The following is a 17,401-nucleotide window of genomic DNA, read 5'->3' as shown; positions in this document are numbered from 1 at the left end:
AGGAATAGCAGTTTGCGTAGAGGCTTTGGCTTCTATTCCCTCACAGGATGTGTACCTGCAGGGCGTGTGCTGTTGTTGGCGCTGTATGCTTGACTACTTGATAGGGGAAAAGGAACAAGGGCCGGGTAGCGGTTTAAAAAAAAGGAAGAGGAACGAGGGCGGACAGATAACATGTCCCAACAATTTACTGTGTATTTGCACTTCATCCAGGGTAGCATACTCACCACAGTCCTTTACCCATCTGCAACTATCGAATTGAATAAGTCTTGGTTCAGGCCAGCGCATCTGACTCCCGTCAATACAGCCACGTCTTAACAACCCGTTAGCCAAGTGGCTACTGCTGATCACCTAGTCACCTGCCCCGATCATACTGATCATGCTGATCAGTTCAGGAGACGACAATGAGATGGGGGGTCAGGCACTCATGGGAACAGCGAGGCTGTCAGTGACTCGACAGAATACGCCTGACGGCCCCCGGGCCAGATAGATTATTGTGGCTTTGTTGCTTCACCCTACGTGTAAAAGTCTGAAGCACGTTTGGCTCAAAGATGTATGCAACAAAGGACGGAGCTGTCAAATCCGGCAGTGAAAATGTCATTCATTGCTCCACATACGGTAACCTCGTCGCATCCTTCGGAAATTTTGTCCACAAAAACCTCAAGATATGAAGAGACGATAGTGACAAGCTGCGAATCATCGAGCCAAGTCTACCCTTCAACATATGGGCTGAAAAGATGTCACCCCCTTATCAATGCATTCTAACGGAGCCACTGGACACGGACATCCGATCTCTTGTTCTTGTACATTTGAGTGTAAGTGATGAGTAAAACTAACGAGGTGTGTCTGAAGAGAAGTAGTCACTTATGGGGTTTTGTGAATATTTACCGGTAGGTTAGATTAACCATCGAGATGCAGTCACCACAGCCTGCGTTGTCTGTGATTCATCCCAAGTATCCTGTTTCGATTTCGGACTAAGCGAACCACACTGTCAGGGATGGACGTGAACCGACCCCGCGAGGCCCCTCAAGTACAACCACCACGCTATGTGAACTTGGATTTTATGTCAAGAATGATGCAAAAAATTGGAAAGTTGCTTCTGTTGAAAAAGGCTGGCTGTTCTTTTGATGGTATTCCGATCCCCTGTATCCCTTGACCAAACATTTTCCGTTGCAAGAAAATAGACAAATTGTGAGTAACGCCAGTCGTATCAAATAATGGTAATGACTTCATGAGATGATTATGTATGTCCATGGTGTACTATTCGAATATATGCAAAATTCCCATGGAGGTGATAAAAAAACGCTATGCAGGTGCCGCTATAATTAAAGATCGTAAAAACCAAAAATGGTACGAGATGCACAGCTAGAATATGGAACTAGCCATGATCAAAATGAAAAGCCGATGGGGAGTAGATCAGCATCGGGCGTCAGCTCAATGTACTGTGTTCAGCACCCGATAATCCACTGTATCCCGGGGACTGTACTTGATCGCTTCGGTAGGCCCATCCGCCTCCAGTCTCACATCAGCACGCAAGATGACAACATCGCTCCCAGGATTCTTTACCGGGGCAGCGATGGGCGGTGGAGGCATTGCTTCGGTAGACGCTGCCAAAATTGGGGGTGATGGATCCAGAGGGGAACCAGGTACCAGGGGCGATGGCGAGGGAACACGGTCCTTGATATCCTTGTGTGTCGAGGTCGCCGACTCCCGACGCATGCTCTGTAACCTGTACGATCTGCTCTTGACCGGCTCGGGCGTGTTGCCGACGTCGGGGTCTTCCTTCAGCCTCCGCTCCATCTCCTTGCTCGCAAGCTCTGCCGTCTCGGCGAGACGCGCCTTGAGCTTGACAATCTCCTCGTCGCAGTCGCCGTCCCGCAGGAACTGATGGGCCGCCTGCTCGCACGTGGCCTGCACGAAATCGAGGCCCTTGTCGAGGGCGTCGAACGCGTCGGGGACCTGCGGCGTCGTCAGCATCGCTAGCCCACTGCCAGCGTAGGCGCCCCGGGCTGCTGCGCGTGCAAAAGTCGGCCGGAGCAGGTTCGGGCCGCCCGGGCTTGCACGGCCGTATCTCATCGCTCTCGTGCTCACGTAGTTTAGAGGTGGCGTTCCCAGCTCGCCGTCACCTGCGCTGATCGGTGACGCCTCCAAGGCTGGCCCGCTTGGCGTTATGGGACCGGGCAACTTGGGGCCCGGGAAGGATGAGACATTGGGATCCGCCTTGAGCTCGCCATTGATCCCCTCGTCGTCTTCGTCGTCGTCCGGCACCTCCATCTCAGCCATGCGTTTTATCTGGGCCACCTTGGCAGCCATCTTAGCCTTGCGCATTAGGTTGCGAGATGCCGAAACGAACTTGACTAGCTCCTCGAAAAAGCTCTGCACATAACTGTCGTAGTAGACTAGCACCACCCCTCGACAGCGGTACTTGGGTGCAGCACCCTCGCCAGTATCGTCGGTCGATAGAACTGAGTCAGTCCTGATACGTTTCCGCACGTTTCTCCTTGCCCTCTTCTCCGCCATTGTTACAATGTGATCTGAATTCAGTTTTCTTGACAATGTGGGTTGTAGTGAAGGTGTCTCGCGGGGTTCAGATGTCATGACGGGACTCGTAAAGGTTGTCGATGCAGGGTCTGCTGGTGACACCTGTGGCTGTTTTGCGGGCGCGTCATTGTCGCTTGTCGGCGTTGTTGTAGATTCGTCGGTAGGCCTGAGGGACTCGGTAGAGCCCTTGTTTTTGAGAGATCTCGTTTTGGCGGCCTGTTGATGAGCTTCGGCAAACTTGGCCAGCTCGAGTTGTCGCTGCTCGATCTGACCGCTGAGTTCTTCTAGGCGTTTCAGCCAGTCTGGTATGTTTGCAGATAGGTTTTTGAGGGCGTCCATGGTGACCATGGGCGTGGCCCCCTAGGCGATGAAAATTTCAAAGTTGCTGGGTCCAAATTATTGAATGTCGGTGCAATCTAGGTGATGCAAATCGGTGGTGTTGGGACGCAGGCAAATCGATTTGAAGCTGGAGGGCTTTCTAAACACAGACCAGAGTGTGCGGTGATTGATGATGGCCGCTGCGATAACTTTAACGACCCGTGAATTGAATTTGAGGCAGTGGCTGGATTGTCCAGGGAAGAAGTGTCAAAAATCCAATTGGTACCCTTTATGGCTTGGATGCATATAGGGAGGCTATCAGGGCGGACGAAGGCGAGAAGATGTGGCTTGCGGAGCCGCCACGATTAGGCGCAAGTGGCAGTCGAGGCTAGACGAGTTGGGTCAAGCTATAAGGTTTGATCGGCAGGCTGTGCAAGTAAGTAGATGCTCGCGCGATCCGAAGTCTTGTTGCTTGTCAAGAAAAGTAAAGCGTTTCCTTGTGTAGAGTGCGTGGTTGGTGGGTGTTGATCGGCGAAACAGAAAGGTAGCATCAGTTCCTTTCTTTTTTGTCCTGTTGTCGATTGTTTTCCGATCTGGCTCCGAATTGCTTCTTTCTCATCCAGGCTCCTCGCTTTTTACTTCTTCTTGGCTAATTAATTGCCTTGATCAGTAAACAAAAAATAAAGAAACAAGATGACTTTTTTTCTTCTTCTTCTTGTGCGACCCCTTCCATCCACCGAGGAGCCTTGGTATAGTATGTCGGGCGAAACAGTATGATATGGACAGGGAAACGATTTTAAGACGACGTTTGATGGCTGACGGTCGAGGCAGGGTCGTTCGTGTGTAACGATGAGGTGACGTGGTGTAACTAACTCCCTCCCTTCTAGTTCTAGTTACTCACCACGACGCTAAGCTAAGCGTGATGGAGGGGGGGGACGAAGAAAATTAGAGATTGAAATAGCGGCGGCACGGGCAGGTTATCAGTCGAATCCAGACGTGGAAACTTTTATGGGCTAAATGAGTTTGTGTTTTTTTGTTTGCGGAGGCACCCCCGTCGCAAGTACTGCGACTTTGTTGATGACTTTGAGTTTCGAGAACATTTAGTGATCCACTTTGTTGCCAACTTCGGGTCGACCGGCCGCCCTTTCAATCGTGGTGGTAAAATAACAGTGTTAAAATCAGGCGAACCAGGTCGGCGACTGGGGTGAGGAGGTACTGTATCGTCAGGAGTGGGGTTGGTTGCTGCATGCTTGTTCAGTTTCGTGATGCTCAGGCTTTTTTTATTCCACTCTGTTGGGCCAATCGCCTGCCGGCATCCTTGCGGTGAGCTGTTTTGGTCTTCACGTCAGATCAGTCGCACGCAGAGATGCGTCTGCAAGTACATAGTACGTAGAAATGTCAGGTTGGCATGGATCCTGAGGGCGGTCTGCCAGATGGAATTGAGGAGTCGTACCAAGTGGCCTACGGCAGTTTCCGTACCACCCACCAATCTAGCGGGGTAAGGCACTTGGTTAGGAGAAAGGGGAGAGATCTTCAGTCAACCCCCACCCACATTCCGTGAGTTGTTTTATTACGACAGTATCTCACTCTACTCCAATACCGCATATTGTTCTTTTTTTCTCCTTCAGGTCTTTACAGTAGTAAGTATATAAATCTGTGCATAGCTACCTACCTACCTAAGCTATGCAGTAGCACTCGTAGTGGGTACGGTAATGTACGAAAGTACTTTGTACTGCTGTTTGTATTTATTGTTCTATGAACAAAGAATTAACTGACACGAAACAAGCATAGGGGACAAGAAAGTGGCTATCGGTAATTAGTTAGAATCGCATAATTGATCTTCAAGTTTTCATTCCATATCCCACGGATTTGAGTTTTTCACCTCGAGGGGCGGCGAGCGGCGAGCGGCCTCGACCGGCCAACTCGAAAACACCTTGAACTAGGGCAAGCTCCCCCGCCATGCATGGCATCTCGAACGGGAGCGAGGGGCTGGCTTCAACTCTAACCTCACCAAGGAAAAGTCTCTGGCCAAGCGGCTAGCTGCAGCATGCGTTTGTGTGAAATACGCCCGTATCGTGGCTAAAAGCAAACAAATTCACTTCATTGGACACGACTACTTTTGTGGTAAGGTGGTGGCCTAAATACTGTACTAGTCTAGTCTTTTTCTTCTTTTCCTTTTTTTCTTTCTTTTATCAATGGAAAAGTATACGCCGATATTAGGGTGGAATTGATATGATAATAGGTAGGTACAAAAGCATCACCAAACAATCACCAGCCCTTTTATACAGGCCAGCCTTATCGACGGCACAGCGTCGTTGTTCAGGTTGGGCATATCCACAAAACAAACCGTCTGGGTACTGTAAATTGTAATGCTCAAGGACCCCCGTTGACTGCCTTGGCCCCCCTCATGCAGGCAATCCGGCAGCTATCCGTCCCGTAACGGAGAATTGCAAATCGGGGATATACTTTTCGTGCTACGATGGTTGACAGGTGTGCATCTACTATAACCATTAGCCAAACGGCGATCATTGGGGACTAGACTAGACTAGACATGCAACCAGGAGTATAACACAACTTAGAGCAAACCACCAATTCCGAATCCCGATTGCATCCCAACCAGGCAGTTGTCCGGTTTTACACTTGCACGCGTCCTATTGGCAGCCGTATGAATCCCTAGCGGCGACCGGAAATACATGCATTTGGGCCATTGATTTTCAAGGCACGATATTCCCGAGTCCATAGGAGGGTGATCGGCATTGATTAGACCTGGAATCAAGCGTACTGTAGAACTGCAATGATAAAAAACCAAGGAGATACAACTGCGTAATTTTGCCCACTTTGATGGGTACGTTTTATCTTGGGGTCAGTTTGAACAAACGAGGAGAAAATAAAAGGATGGAGACAGTGTGGACCAAGGTAACATGGAATATTGCGAACATACTCCATTTAGCTGCGTCTGCGCAATGCAAACGTGCACAGACATTTTCAGAGGACGCAACACGATAAAAAAAAAAAAATGAAAAAATGGTCGCCGAGGTTCAACAAGGGACGTGGGCAGACCGCCTCACTTTCGTGAGCTGATCGGCGACTCCCTCTCGAGTCAGAAACCAGCAATAGATAGTGGAAGCGAAGCGGAGTTCGGAGTCCAAGTCATCTTCCGAGTTTGCGGAAGTACAATATCCCCTTTTTCTTCTTTTTGTTAGCCTTGCTCCTAGTTGAAATGCGTCGACGCCAAAAATTAATCGCCAGACAAGGTCAATGCGAGCCGTGTCCAGCCTGCCAGTTGGGGTGATCGGGAGTTGATGGAGGGACGGGACTTGAGATCCGTCAGTCAGTCACATTTTTTTTTCTCGAATACTACCATATAACCAACAGGAAAACTGCAACCTGCAACCACGGTTCAGGATTTCCGCATTGGGCTACCAGTGCGAAGGATGTTTTGGTGATGTCGAAATTTGATCATGGTAATGCTGATTTCCATCATCACCAACCAGTGACCGTTTTTACCTGGTAGGGGACTCTGTACTCTGTAGGCAGGTACGTAAAGTGGTCAGTGGATGGTAATTTGGCTAGGATGATTCATTCGCATTCGACCTCGACGTATTTTTATTCCCGGTCTTTAATCCCACACACACGACATTCTCTAATCAGGGGAAAAGAAGTTTTCCTTATTTTTTAAACGAAATTTCGAAAACAAAAAAGATGGCAAAATGTAAAATATTGCCCGAACTCGTTTTGAATCAAATCGCGTCTCGCCCTCAATCATCATCCTACCTTCCCTTTCCCCGAGCTGGGCCAGGGGGGCCCCGCTCACACGTGGCAAAGCCTATCAGATTGTCAAAAATACCGAAGCTCCTCCCGGGCAGCCAAGACGATCAAGGGGACAGCCAGGGTGGGGTTCGTTGGTCGTTATTCCCATCCAAGAGGGTTCGAGCTACGTTTTGAGGTCGGTTCTTCAGTTTCCATTTCGCCTAGGGAGATGACGGTTAGTTTATTGCTTTGTTGTCTACCCACCCTAATCGAGAGCTTGGCGGGAAATTGGGATGGGGTTCAACAATGTCAGAGAGGAAGAACGACGAGGGTGTGCTGCTGGCCCACCCAATTATGTCGTGAGGTGCATAATGACTCCGTCCCTTACCCCAATTCCTTTTAATATATGTGATGCAAAGCCAACGAGGCGAGAGGAGAAAAAAAAAAAAGCACGGCTGTCAAAGTCAAAGGTACGGAGGAAGATTCCAGGTGGCTGCCGATGCTGTTTTGTCTCACTATTCCTGGGTTCGGACGCAAGTCATAGCACACTGCCAAGACAGAAACAAGGACGCAGGGACACGTCAACGCACAGGGGCGGGAAGGAATGTCTGGGGAAGCTCCTCCTAGAACCGAGAGGAAAGAAAAGAAAAAAGAAAGGAAGAAAAAAGGCAAACAGAATTCCATCAGATAACAGCCGAGTCAAACGATGTACTCGGTAAAAGAACATCATCACCGGATGAAGGATCACACAGTACCGGATCCTGCCATTGTCCGAGTAAGAGACTGATCCAATAGGAGAATACTCCGTATATCTTTTGCTTTTATGTATAACTTCATTCAAGAAACATGCGAGGAATATTTCTTCTTCTTCTTCATACCTGCCTACCTTGTTAAAAGCTTCAGCGAGTAATATCAGGCACACGATTGTACAGTGTATCTACAGATCATGGTGTCTCAAGATTCACGCATCAGATACCACAACTGGACTAGAATGTTTTAGCACAGAAATGGGTTCAGAATATATAGTAAAAATTTGGTAGTAAAAGCCACACGTGCAAAGGAGTTCGTGTTGTAAGGCTGAGGTTGTGGATGTCAACTGGTTCCAGGATTGCCCACGCCTAATATTCAGCAGGCGTGGGGATGGGCTTTGTTCACACAAAGAGGTGGTGGTCAAAGAATTTCCATTACCTACCTAGCTTGACGGATCGAGACTATTTTCCAATTTAAGCTTTAGCCCTTCCCTTCCACTCTCTAATATCACGTACGTTACTTGGACAAGTCTAGGTACGGTAGTTGAGTCGAGTCAGGTAATTCCACGCAAGAGCCACCCACGTGGCAAGGGCCATAGCACTTTGTCACAGACGACAAAGTTGATCGCAATCCTGGCAGTCTCATGATTCTTACTTTGGACTATCCAATTTGCCTTTGCGTATTGGATGGTAATGCATCCATTCCTCCTCACATACCGGAAGATTCCCCCCAAAGATGTCCATGTCCCCAAAAGTCCCAGCCCGGCCCAAAGAGAGGTAGAGAAAACTGCATCAGCCCCCACGCGGATGGGACATTTGCCTTGCTCCATCAGGAAATACCATGTTGCTATGCATGGCAGCCTTTCGCCTCAACGGAACATCGTCTTCGCCAAAAGACTTGAAGAATGTGGCCACCATCACCAAGCTCGGCCGTAAATGTCGAGGTAAACAAAGGATATGTCGTGGAAGTATGGGTAAGGGACTTTTTTTGCTTTTTTTTTAGGGACGACTGAGAAATCTCCGGAGCTTGAAGGGAACGTGGTAATGAATACTGACCTCGCCAATAGTCTTGGTACACAATTGGTATGATAATCATTGCGCTCCGTCATGGTGTGCGCCTTCGAACTGTGGGCTTTGGAGGATATCAAGGGGATGACTATCTCTCTTTTCTCGTAGGCGTTTTCTTTTTTATTATTTTTCTTTTCCTTTCTTCTCTTCTCTTCTTCATATATCCAAGCAAGATCCATCCCATGGCTGACAGACGTAGGCCATCATCTTATACACGGTCGACTCCACCCTAGGCTACCTCGCCTACTATGCTGGTGGTAACATTAGCGTTAAGCCCGACCAGGTCGACTCGCTCAGCGACGAAGATGTAAGGGTCCTCGAATGGGGCAGCAAAATGGAATTTGTAACCTGGTACACTTACCCGGCCTTTGTCTGGGTCATGAAGTTCAGCATCCTGTTCTTCTACCAGCGCCTGGGCGTAGGCCTAATAAAAGAGAGCACCATCAAGCTCCTCTTTATTTTTTGCGGCGTTACCTGGGCCGCCCTTGTAGCGAGCGTGAGCCTAACCTGCCTACCTTTTCACAACAATTGGACGGTGTGGCCATTACCCGGCGAACGCTGCATCTTTCGCGCGCAAAACTTTTACGCCCTGGCCGTGCTTAATATCGTTACCGACGTCTGCATCCTAACCATCCCGGCTCCCATGCTTTGGCACCTGCGCGTGTCGATATGGAAGCGTATCGGCGTTACCTGCCTGCTTTGCGGCGGCCTTTTCGTTATTTCGGCCGCCATTATCCGCTGCGCCCTGACCCTGACTGCGGCGCCCAGCGTCCTTACCATTAACATTTGGGGCTACAGGGAGACGGTTATTGCGCTCGTGGCCGTCACGGCCCCGGTCCTGAGCCCGCTCTTCCGCAAGGGCTTTTGGAGGCGAGGCGGGTGGGTGCGCAGGCCGTCGACGGACCCGCAGCGCCGCGTGGCCGAGGCGGAGCTCAGGGATATCGAGAGGAGGCGAAGGTTCTCACCGGGTTGGGACTTTGGGAGCAGCATCATGAAGTCGTCCTTTGCGACGGTCAAGTCGAGCATGAGGTCCGCCATTGCGACCACCACCACCAGGACGGCGCATCATGGGGATTCGGACCTTGAGGCTAGTGCTGGTGCAGACGGTGGCGGTGATGCCCGCGGGGGTTGGGGTGGCCGTCGTCGTCATCGTGCTCCCCAGATGAAGTCGACAGGCACTCAGACTATGGGTGCTGCTGATTTCCAGACAATTCAGCCTGGTACCAAGGGCTCCGGGATGGAATTCATCACCGGGTCTTCTCTGCTGGCCGTCAGTGAAGATGAGAACCTTTCGAGGCCTGAAACGGGCAACAACGAGAAAGGAAACAAGGACAGGGAAGACGGCGAGAGGCAAGACAGCCGATCGAGGCCCGAAGCGAGCAGCAAGGAGACCAAGGGAAAATCTTTGCCGTCTGAAAATGACAAAAATGACGATGACGATGACGATAAATTATCGCGATACGAAACGACCAAGGAGAAAGAGGATATTAAATCAATACGGTCTGAAAATGTTCAAAATGAGAAATCAGAACAAGGACCATCTCAATAACATAATTGAGCGAGATAAATAATAACTAAATTTTGTTATACAAAGCCTGCTGTACTTTCTGGATTGACCCTCAAACTTTCACGCATCCTATGATTTGTGTCTAGGTAGGTACCTTACTCACGTTTGACTGTGAATTGTTACAAGATCTCCAAACCGAAGCGCCAGGGAGGGGAATTTAGGAGTGGAGATGAACAGTCAGTCAGTCTTTCGTGCTGCATACGAACATCACGAGACCAATGTGCAGACAAACCCGAAAATATTAGATAAATTTGTGGAGGTGAAGAGGAGAATAATAATAATAAAAAAAAAAACGGAGAAGAAGCATAGGGGGTTAAATCCCATCCAACAAGCGCGATAGGCCACTCAGCTTTTCACATTTTCGAATATGCATCGAGCACATATTCCGTCCAATCAACCCTGGCAGCGTTTTGGGTCCCAGGGGCCAAGCTCTCTCCTAGGTGGACCAACAAGGGCAAGTTGAAGCGAGTACCGTATTTTGAGAGAGAGAAGGACAGAAAAGAAACAAAAGCAGGAAAAAACAAGGGCAGTCTGAGTCTGATCCGATCCAAAAGAAAAAAAAAAAAAAAAAGAAAAGAAAAGCTAGTTCTGGACGAACTGCAATGCGGGTCAAAACGGTCACGAATTACCTCATTTTGTCTTATTCGGAAATCTGGTCTGGCAATGGACATCTCCAAGAATACCATGGAGATATCGACAAGAAACCGAGGGGGAATTTCGGCCAACGTTCAAAGAAGACCATGTGAAAGGGATGGGCATCCTCGATCTCGACATGGGCTCCCGATACGGAGTAGAGATGAGCAGAAGATGAGGCCAAGCACCATAGACTTTTGGAATTTGCGGTATTTTTTTCGTCTTCTTCTCCATGTCCCGATCCCATTCCCATTTTTCTTCGCATGAAGAAACGCAGGAAAACTAGGTGAGCCCCAGCTGCTCCACAAGCCCCTTGACCGCATCTTTTCCCGCACTGCCCCAGTCGACACCCTTGAGCTTCGACGCCATGCCGCCGCTACCGCCGCCCCCCTCCCGCGCAGCCGAAGCGTCGTACCGCTCGTCCGAGAGCAGAACCCACAGCTCGTCCACCACGAAGCTCCTAACCCTCGGCCAGGGGTGCAGCAGCAAGGCCCCGAGCCTCTTTCTCGCCTCGCGCACGCCTTGCGCACGCTGCTGGCCTTGCTGCTCCTGCCGCTCCTGCCCACCCTGCAGCCCCATCCCCGCCACGGCGCCGTAGACCTTGACGCAGGCCTCGAGCTTGCGCACGTTGCCCGTCTTGTACCCGCAGCGCTGGACGGCGAGGCAGAGCGCCTTGTAGTCGACGACGCTGCAGCGCGAAAACACGCCGACGTGGAACAGGAACGCCGCGACGTTGAGCGTCGGCACCACGACGCGGTCCGGCTGCGGCTGCTGCCTGGAGAGCCTCGCCAGGTTGCGGGCCAGGGCGCCGCACGCCCGGTCGAGGTCGTCCTGGGACCGCGCGCAGTAGGCCGCGAGCGCGCCGCGACTGGCGATGACGAGGTCCTCGTGGCCCGCGTCGGCCGACGTCACGTACCCCGTCATCAGCTCCTCCATCCAGCGGGATGCGTCCGCATCGCGGAGCACCGGCGTGGCCGAGACGGACGGGTGCAGGCGCTCAGAGGTGGTTGTGGGGAGGCTGAGGAGGAAGCTGTGGTATGGGCGGGAGGAGTAGGTTGATCTTCGGAGCTTGAGGGCCCAGCTGTAGTTTTTGTGTGGTGTTAGCTTGAATTGCCATTTTAACTGTGCCAGTACAAGTGGGCTTTGCTTACTCCTGGTTCAGGGCCAAGGCCAAAGCAGTTTGCGCCTCTGCTCGGACTTTGTCGAGCTTCTCCGCCGAAAGCCGTAGAATCTTGGGAAACAGCGTCAAGAACGCAACCTCGAGCTTCTCATCTCCCGGGCTTGACCCCTCAATAGCTTTCCAGAGCCCCTTGGTTACCTTGATGGCCTGCAACCGTACATGGGAGCCGACGTCTCCTCGTGCGGTGACGGTGTAGTCATCTAGACCCTCTGTGACCAACACCAGTAGCACCGACATGTTCTCGCGCAATAAACTGCTTCCTGCTCCCGTCAGGCTCTGGAGTATGGCGACGCGCACCTCGGTGCTTGCGTCCGCCCTCCAGCGATCCACCAAAGGCCCGGTGATGAGGCTGGATGTGGCATCAGCATGCCATGCCTCTATGGGTTGAGCACTCGGGCGAGGGATGACACGGTGAGCCATGGTCAAGGCGAAAAAGTATCCTGCCCCAATGCCCGCCCGAGAAGAGGTTGGCTTTTGGCGTGCCAGCTGTGCCCATTTGGCAAGCAGGCTCTGGGCGCTTTTCAACTCTCCCTGCTCACAATCACCAAGGAATATCAATAATATCAGCGATGCGACGGATGTAGCGTCGATGACTTCTTGCTCCGCACGCCCCAGCCATTCGCTCACAGCTGCCTGAACAACCAGCAAGTATTCGTGCAAACTTGTGCCTTGTGTGTTTTTAGATCCCGTCTTGTTGATAGCATCTCTGATTGATATCAACTCGTCCGCGGAAAATGCGGGGGTGGCGACGTCGGCGCCAGGCAGCAGCTTTAGCGCTGTTTCTCCGTGAGCCACTACCGGGTCTGCAGTAACTACCTGAAGTAGTGGGAACGACGATATGATCAACAAACTGGCTGCCTCGGCAACGAGCTCCGGGCGACGAAAATTGGTCTTGACACAGACATCCAACACCGCCGTGAGCCTTTGCAAGGTGCGACCAGCCAGAGTTGCGACATCTCCGAGTCGATCCCCAAGCAGCTCAGGGATGGTGTCAAGCACAGCTGCAAGGCTGAGCAGTAAGCCGTGGCGCTCCTCGACTTCTCGGGTCTGGAGGGCATCGATCCGGTCCAAGAGCTGGTCGATGGACTGCTGAACCCTGTCCAGGGGGTTTCCACCCGCCGTGCTGGCCACGGCCTGCTCCCTCGCGACCGCCCCAAACGTAGAACCAGCCACGCGCCGTGCCGCGGGATCACCATCGCCGATCCCCCTCCAGCCGAGGAGAGCTTCTAATACTGCATCGCCGTAATGGCCCGAGAGCCTCGTCGCACCCAGCGAGACCTTGGAGGTGGCGCGCGATCGCAAGGCCACGGCGTGGTAGTCGACCGTCTGGACGAGCCAGATACCCTGCTCGACAGTGTCGGGATGGCGGCCAACAAGTTCCTGGAGAGCCGCTGAGGAGCCTCGGCGGATGTTGCCGGACGGGTCGAGAGATGCGGTGACTGTGAGCTCCGTGGCGAGGACCTGGATGACGGGTGGTGATTTGCGGTGCGATGAGCTAGGATAGAACGAATCGACGGGGACGGCAAGTAGCTCTGCTGTTGTATATCTCCGAGCAAGTGCCCAAATGCCAAAACAAGCTGCGTCTCTGACATTTGTGCCCATCGATGCACCAGATGTTCCCCTGCGCTCAAACGAGAGGCCTGTAAGTAGCGCCTGAATGATCTTGGCCAGGCCCTCGGCTGGAGGCGAACGGCGATACAGTAAGTGCGACAGGGAGAGCATCAGACCGTGCCATTCAAGGGGATCAACCAGGGACATGTCGCGTGTGCGCCGCGCTGGGGTTGTATCGTCACCATCCCTAGAGCCCGGACTTTTTACCCACAGTACATTTCGGTCCAGGGACTCCAACACCGCCTCGACAACCTGTGATGCAAGATCTGGCTCCAGTCGTAGCGTGATGACGCTCAGGGCCTTGCTAGCCGCAAACCTGACGGGAGTGTCATTGTCTGAAAGCAGGTCCAGCGAGTGTCCAACGGCCGTCTCCACCAGGACCGTGTCGGCCTTGTCGTCCATAAGAGACGCTGCAGTCGAGGTGGACGTCCTGCGCAGGACAAGAATCGCAATCGACCGCACAATCTTGACAATTATCTTGCGAGCGAGGGCCGAAGAGGCAATCAGCTTGGAGATATCATCCGAGTTGGAAGAGATGTTGTACGTCGCGTAAAAGACCGTCTTGAGGTACCTATCCATGTCGGACGTATCCGCAGAGGAAGCCAGCAAGCCGGCAAGAAAAGACAGCACGCCAATGTAGTAGTACGGCGAGCCGGTAGTCCCGTCTGAGTCCTTGGTGCTGGGCCGTAGCGCAAAGAGTGCCCATTGTACCAGGGCGTGGAGTATCCCGACCTCCTGCATGTCTCTACGCATCGCTATCCTGACCAGGAGAGCCTTTGCCGCGTCCCTTTCCTTTCCTGGCGAGCCAAGATACTTGATGGCCAGCGGGAGCACCCGCAGTGCGATGCCGGGAACGTTGGGTGGCCACTGAAGCCCAGGAATCTCGGGCAGTTCATCGTCGTGCAGGTCAACAGAGGAGATGGAGGCCAGGTCGAACGGTGCGAGAAAGAGGTGAGATAGCCATAGTAACACGACGTAGCGTTCCTCCCACGTCCACAGCCTTGAGACGCCAGACTGGAATTTGCTCTCCGCTGGTGAGCCGAACCCATGATCATCACTGGCAGCCGCCGCCACCGCATCCGCCGCCAGCGCCGCCCTCTCCGACTCCTCCAGCACGGAAAGCAGCAGCTCCAAGTACCTCGTCTCGACGCTCAGCAGCCTCACGACGACCTTTTCCCCACGGATCTTGCACAGCGTGTACATGATCCGGCAGACGGCCGCGGGGAGGGACATGAGATGCCCCTCCTGCCCCGCCGCCGCCGCCTTGCTGCGCGCGACGGTGGACCGTCGCCGGCGACCATAGTACTCGAGGAACGCCTCAGCCAGGGTCTGCGACCAGCCGGCCAGGTACGGATCCAGCAGCTGCGGCAGCTCCTGGAACGGGTCGAGCACCAGGATGGTCAGGCGGACGGCCTCGCGGGATCGGACCTGGCTTCGCACTGTGCCGTCGGCCCGCCGCAGCAGCGGCCGCAGGGAGCGGTCAAAGTCGGCGATCAGATCGCCCGAGATCTTCTGGAGCTTGATGTCCAGTTCTTCTTCGGGTGCGTCCATGTCTGCTTATTCTTTTTTTCTTTTTGCGGTGTTGCTTGGTGGGCGAGAGGGGAAATATTGGGAGTGGCGTTTCTTTTTCGTGGCAGCGACTAGGCTGGGGTTTGATTGATTTTGATCCTCGTTAAGGGAACGGCGAGATTTTTGCTTCCTGTGCACATCTGTATTTCACGGTGCGCTTTGAGGCGGCATGGGTGATGGATTATTCAAGCATGGCCAAGCGTAGCGGTTGAAGATTATTGTATTATTAAAGAATTTTGGTGACCGTCCAGGAGTTCGGATCAGTTGTTAGGTCTAGGTCTAAAGGTGTACCTATTTTCATGTCAAGACGGCAAGCGCAACGAACTGACAGCTACAGGCAGCAAATATGCCCAAGAAGGCTACAGTGCCCAAGTGCTGCACATGACACTGTGGCGGGTCCAAATGACATCGATGGCGACATGGCTGTTGGTTAAATTGAGTGTTCCTGCACATCATCGTAATCATATACGAGAAAATTTCTTCTTGTTTGAAGATTTATGAATAGTTCATTAATCGTTATATGGAACAACCTTGTCCTTCCAGAGTACCTAGTATGAAGCCACCAAGACGCCCGCGCTCCCTGGGTTTGACGAGTTCTGTTGCCATGACCCGATACCTCGTGTTTGTATGTGTATGTGCCTATTCCCTACCCATTAATTTCCCTGGTACCCAACAAAAGAGATTTCCCCGAATTACCTCTGTACACCAAAGAAACAAGAAACCCTTTGCCCGTTACACTCCTGCCTGGGTATATGTGTAATCGGGTGTGTAAAGTGAGATGGTGACATGGACAAAGAAAAAATAAGACAAGACAAAACAGATGAGAAAAAAGAAAAAAGAAAAAAGCAAGTATTTAGGTTCTTCAAGCCACTGCCATGGCAGCAACGAGCACATCCATGGCAGAAGATTGCGTGTCGGCGCTGGGCTCCTTTCCAGCATTGTAGGGCCCCGACCAGACGATGCCGAGCTGGTTGTTGGCCGGGTTCCTATCCTTGGCCCAAACCGAGTCGGCATTCCTGAGGAGGAAGTCGCGGAGCATGGCGCGGTTCGCGTGGCTGTCGGCGGCCAGCACCAGCTGCCTGATGTTGCGGGCGAGGACGCCCTTGAACTGCGGGCCGTCGCCTCCGCAGTTGCCCGGCTCGCACGACTCCTTGAGGATGCCGGCCGACGTGGTCATCTTGGTCACGGCGGCGGTGGCGATGCGGTAGGCGTCGTCGATGAGCGTCTTGTCGCCCGTCTGCGTCGAGAGCTCGACCAGGCCGCCGAGCACCACGCCCTGGTTGTAGGTCCACGTCTGCATGCCGTTGTTGGTGCAGCTGCCATTGGGGTGGATGGTCAGGCCGTCGTTGAAGAGGTTGTCCTTGTTGATCATGCCGCTGCCCTTGAGCCACGCCCACTGCTTGACGGCAATGTCGCGGTAGTAGGAGCTGCTCTTCTTGGTGCCGGCCCGGTTGGACAGCGACGCCGCCACCGCCAGGTACAGCTGGTTCGCGATGGCGTTCTTGTAGTTGCGCTGCTTGCTCCACCAGATGCCGCCGCCGCACGTGTTGTCGCCGCCCAGCCGCATGTCCTCAAAGATGTTCTCGGCGATGTCGAGGTGTCCCGGGTCCTTGTAGTTGTCATAGGACCGGATCCACGCCAGCGCCCACCAGCCCTCGTCGTCGTAAAAGTCGTTGATGAAGCCGCCGAAGCCTTGCCTCTTTGCGAGCTTCTGAAACTCCTTGCCACGCTTCGCCATGCCGTTGAGCAGGGGTTCGTACGCAGACACGACCATACCGGTGTCTACCTGCATGACCTTGCGGGCCATCGCCGTGTTCTGCTGCGCCTGTGTAAAAGTGTTGGACGCAACGCCACGCAGGCCCAGGCTGTCCGACTGGGCCCTGTCGTATAGGGTAAAGTCCATGAGGACCTGCAAGCAGTTGGCTGCATTCCACCAGCCGGTCGTCTTCCACAAACCAGTATCCTTGTTGTACCAGCCCTGCAGGGCAGTGACGGCACTCGCAGTATTCTGAGAGTATGTTCCCTTGTCCGCCGCGAGAATCTGGGTCCCCAAGTTGGTGCCGTTGCTAGATGATGGCTGTGTGCTAACCAGCTGGTTGTTAGATGGCTGTGTGTTGGAGGTTGGCCGTGCGCTGAAGTAAACCAGAGCCCTGGCAGCAACGCTGCCCAAGTATTGAGGGTTCACCATTTTTGCTGGTGTGTCGATGATATGATGTAGAAGTAGAAAAAGAGCGTATATGCCCAAGCAGATTTGCTGAGCGGATAGTGGAGCAGAATAGCCCCGGAAAGTGCACCAGGCGGTAGTGGCCGAAAAGAGAATATATAAATGGCCAAGGGGGTGTAAAAGTTATCAAAGTTGAAAGAGGGGAAGAGACAAAAAAAAAGGTCTTGTTTGCTTGAGACAAGACGGCCGGAGAC

The 17,401-nt window shown here is 52.7% G+C and overlaps 4 protein-coding genes across 4 annotated transcripts; 1 reads left to right on the top strand and 3 right to left on the bottom strand.

Annotated features, from left to right (window-relative positions):
• Nucleotides 1–461: 461 nt before the first annotated feature.
• MGG_01421 (uncharacterized protein) lies at nucleotides 462–3,235 on the bottom strand. Its single transcript, XM_003714321.1, has one exon. It carries the CDS (start codon nucleotides 2,884–2,886, stop codon nucleotides 1,432–1,434), a length of 1,455 nt encoding a protein of 484 aa, XP_003714369.1. The 5' UTR covers nucleotides 2,887–3,235; the 3' UTR covers nucleotides 462–1,431.
• Nucleotides 3,236–8,260: 5,025 nt separating this feature from the next.
• MGG_01420 (uncharacterized protein) lies at nucleotides 8,261–9,972 on the top strand (the record flags this gene model as incomplete). The annotated part of the gene is made up of 3 exons (XM_003714320.1): nucleotides 8,261–8,329; nucleotides 8,423–8,527; nucleotides 8,623–9,972. 3 exons carry the CDS (start codon nucleotides 8,261–8,263, stop codon nucleotides 9,970–9,972), a joined length of 1,524 nt encoding a protein of 507 aa, XP_003714368.1.
• A 422-nt stretch (nucleotides 9,973–10,394) lies between these two features.
• On the bottom strand, nucleotides 10,395–15,276 carry MGG_01419 (small nuclear ribonucleoprotein U1a). Its single transcript, XM_003714319.1, has 2 exons — nucleotides 11,775–15,276; nucleotides 10,395–11,704 (listed from the first exon to the last, which is right to left on the bottom strand). Exons 1-2 carry the CDS (start codon nucleotides 14,963–14,965, stop codon nucleotides 10,906–10,908), a joined length of 3,990 nt encoding a protein of 1,329 aa, XP_003714367.1. The 5' UTR covers nucleotides 14,966–15,276; the 3' UTR covers nucleotides 10,395–10,905.
• Nucleotides 15,277–15,747: 471 nt separating this feature from the next.
• On the bottom strand, nucleotides 15,748–17,171 carry MGG_01418 (glycosyl hydrolase; the record flags this gene model as incomplete). Its single annotated transcript, XM_003714318.1, has 1 exon — nucleotides 15,748–17,171. The coding sequence occupies one exon, from the start codon at nucleotides 17,169–17,171 to the stop codon at nucleotides 15,846–15,848; it is 1,326 nt and encodes a 441-aa protein (XP_003714366.1). The 3' UTR covers nucleotides 15,748–15,845.
• Between the last annotated feature and the right edge of the window lie 230 nt (nucleotides 17,172–17,401).

The sequence above is a fragment of the Pyricularia oryzae genome, chromosome 2, assembly GCF_000002495.2.
Source record: "Pyricularia oryzae 70-15 chromosome 2, whole genome shotgun sequence".
Taxonomy (NCBI): Eukaryota; Fungi; Ascomycota; class Sordariomycetes; order Magnaporthales; family Pyriculariaceae; genus Pyricularia; species Pyricularia oryzae.
Note: the sequence above shows the minus strand (reverse complement) of the source record. Positions and strands in the feature narration are given on the sequence as shown.

Excerpts from the sequence above, each read along its gene's own strand:
- MGG_01419 (XM_003714319.1), bottom strand. The coding sequence starts at position 14,965 with ATGGACGCACCCGAAGAAGAACTGGACATCAAGCTCCAGAAGATCTCG. Across the intron at positions 11,705-11,774 it reads GCCTTGGCCCTGAACCAGGA|CTGGGCCCTCAAGCTCCGAA; the intron begins GTAAGCAAAGCC and ends CAAAAACTACAG.
- MGG_01421 (XM_003714321.1), bottom strand. The coding sequence starts at position 2,886 with ATGGTCACCATGGACGCCCTCAAAAACCTATCTGCAAACATACCAGAC.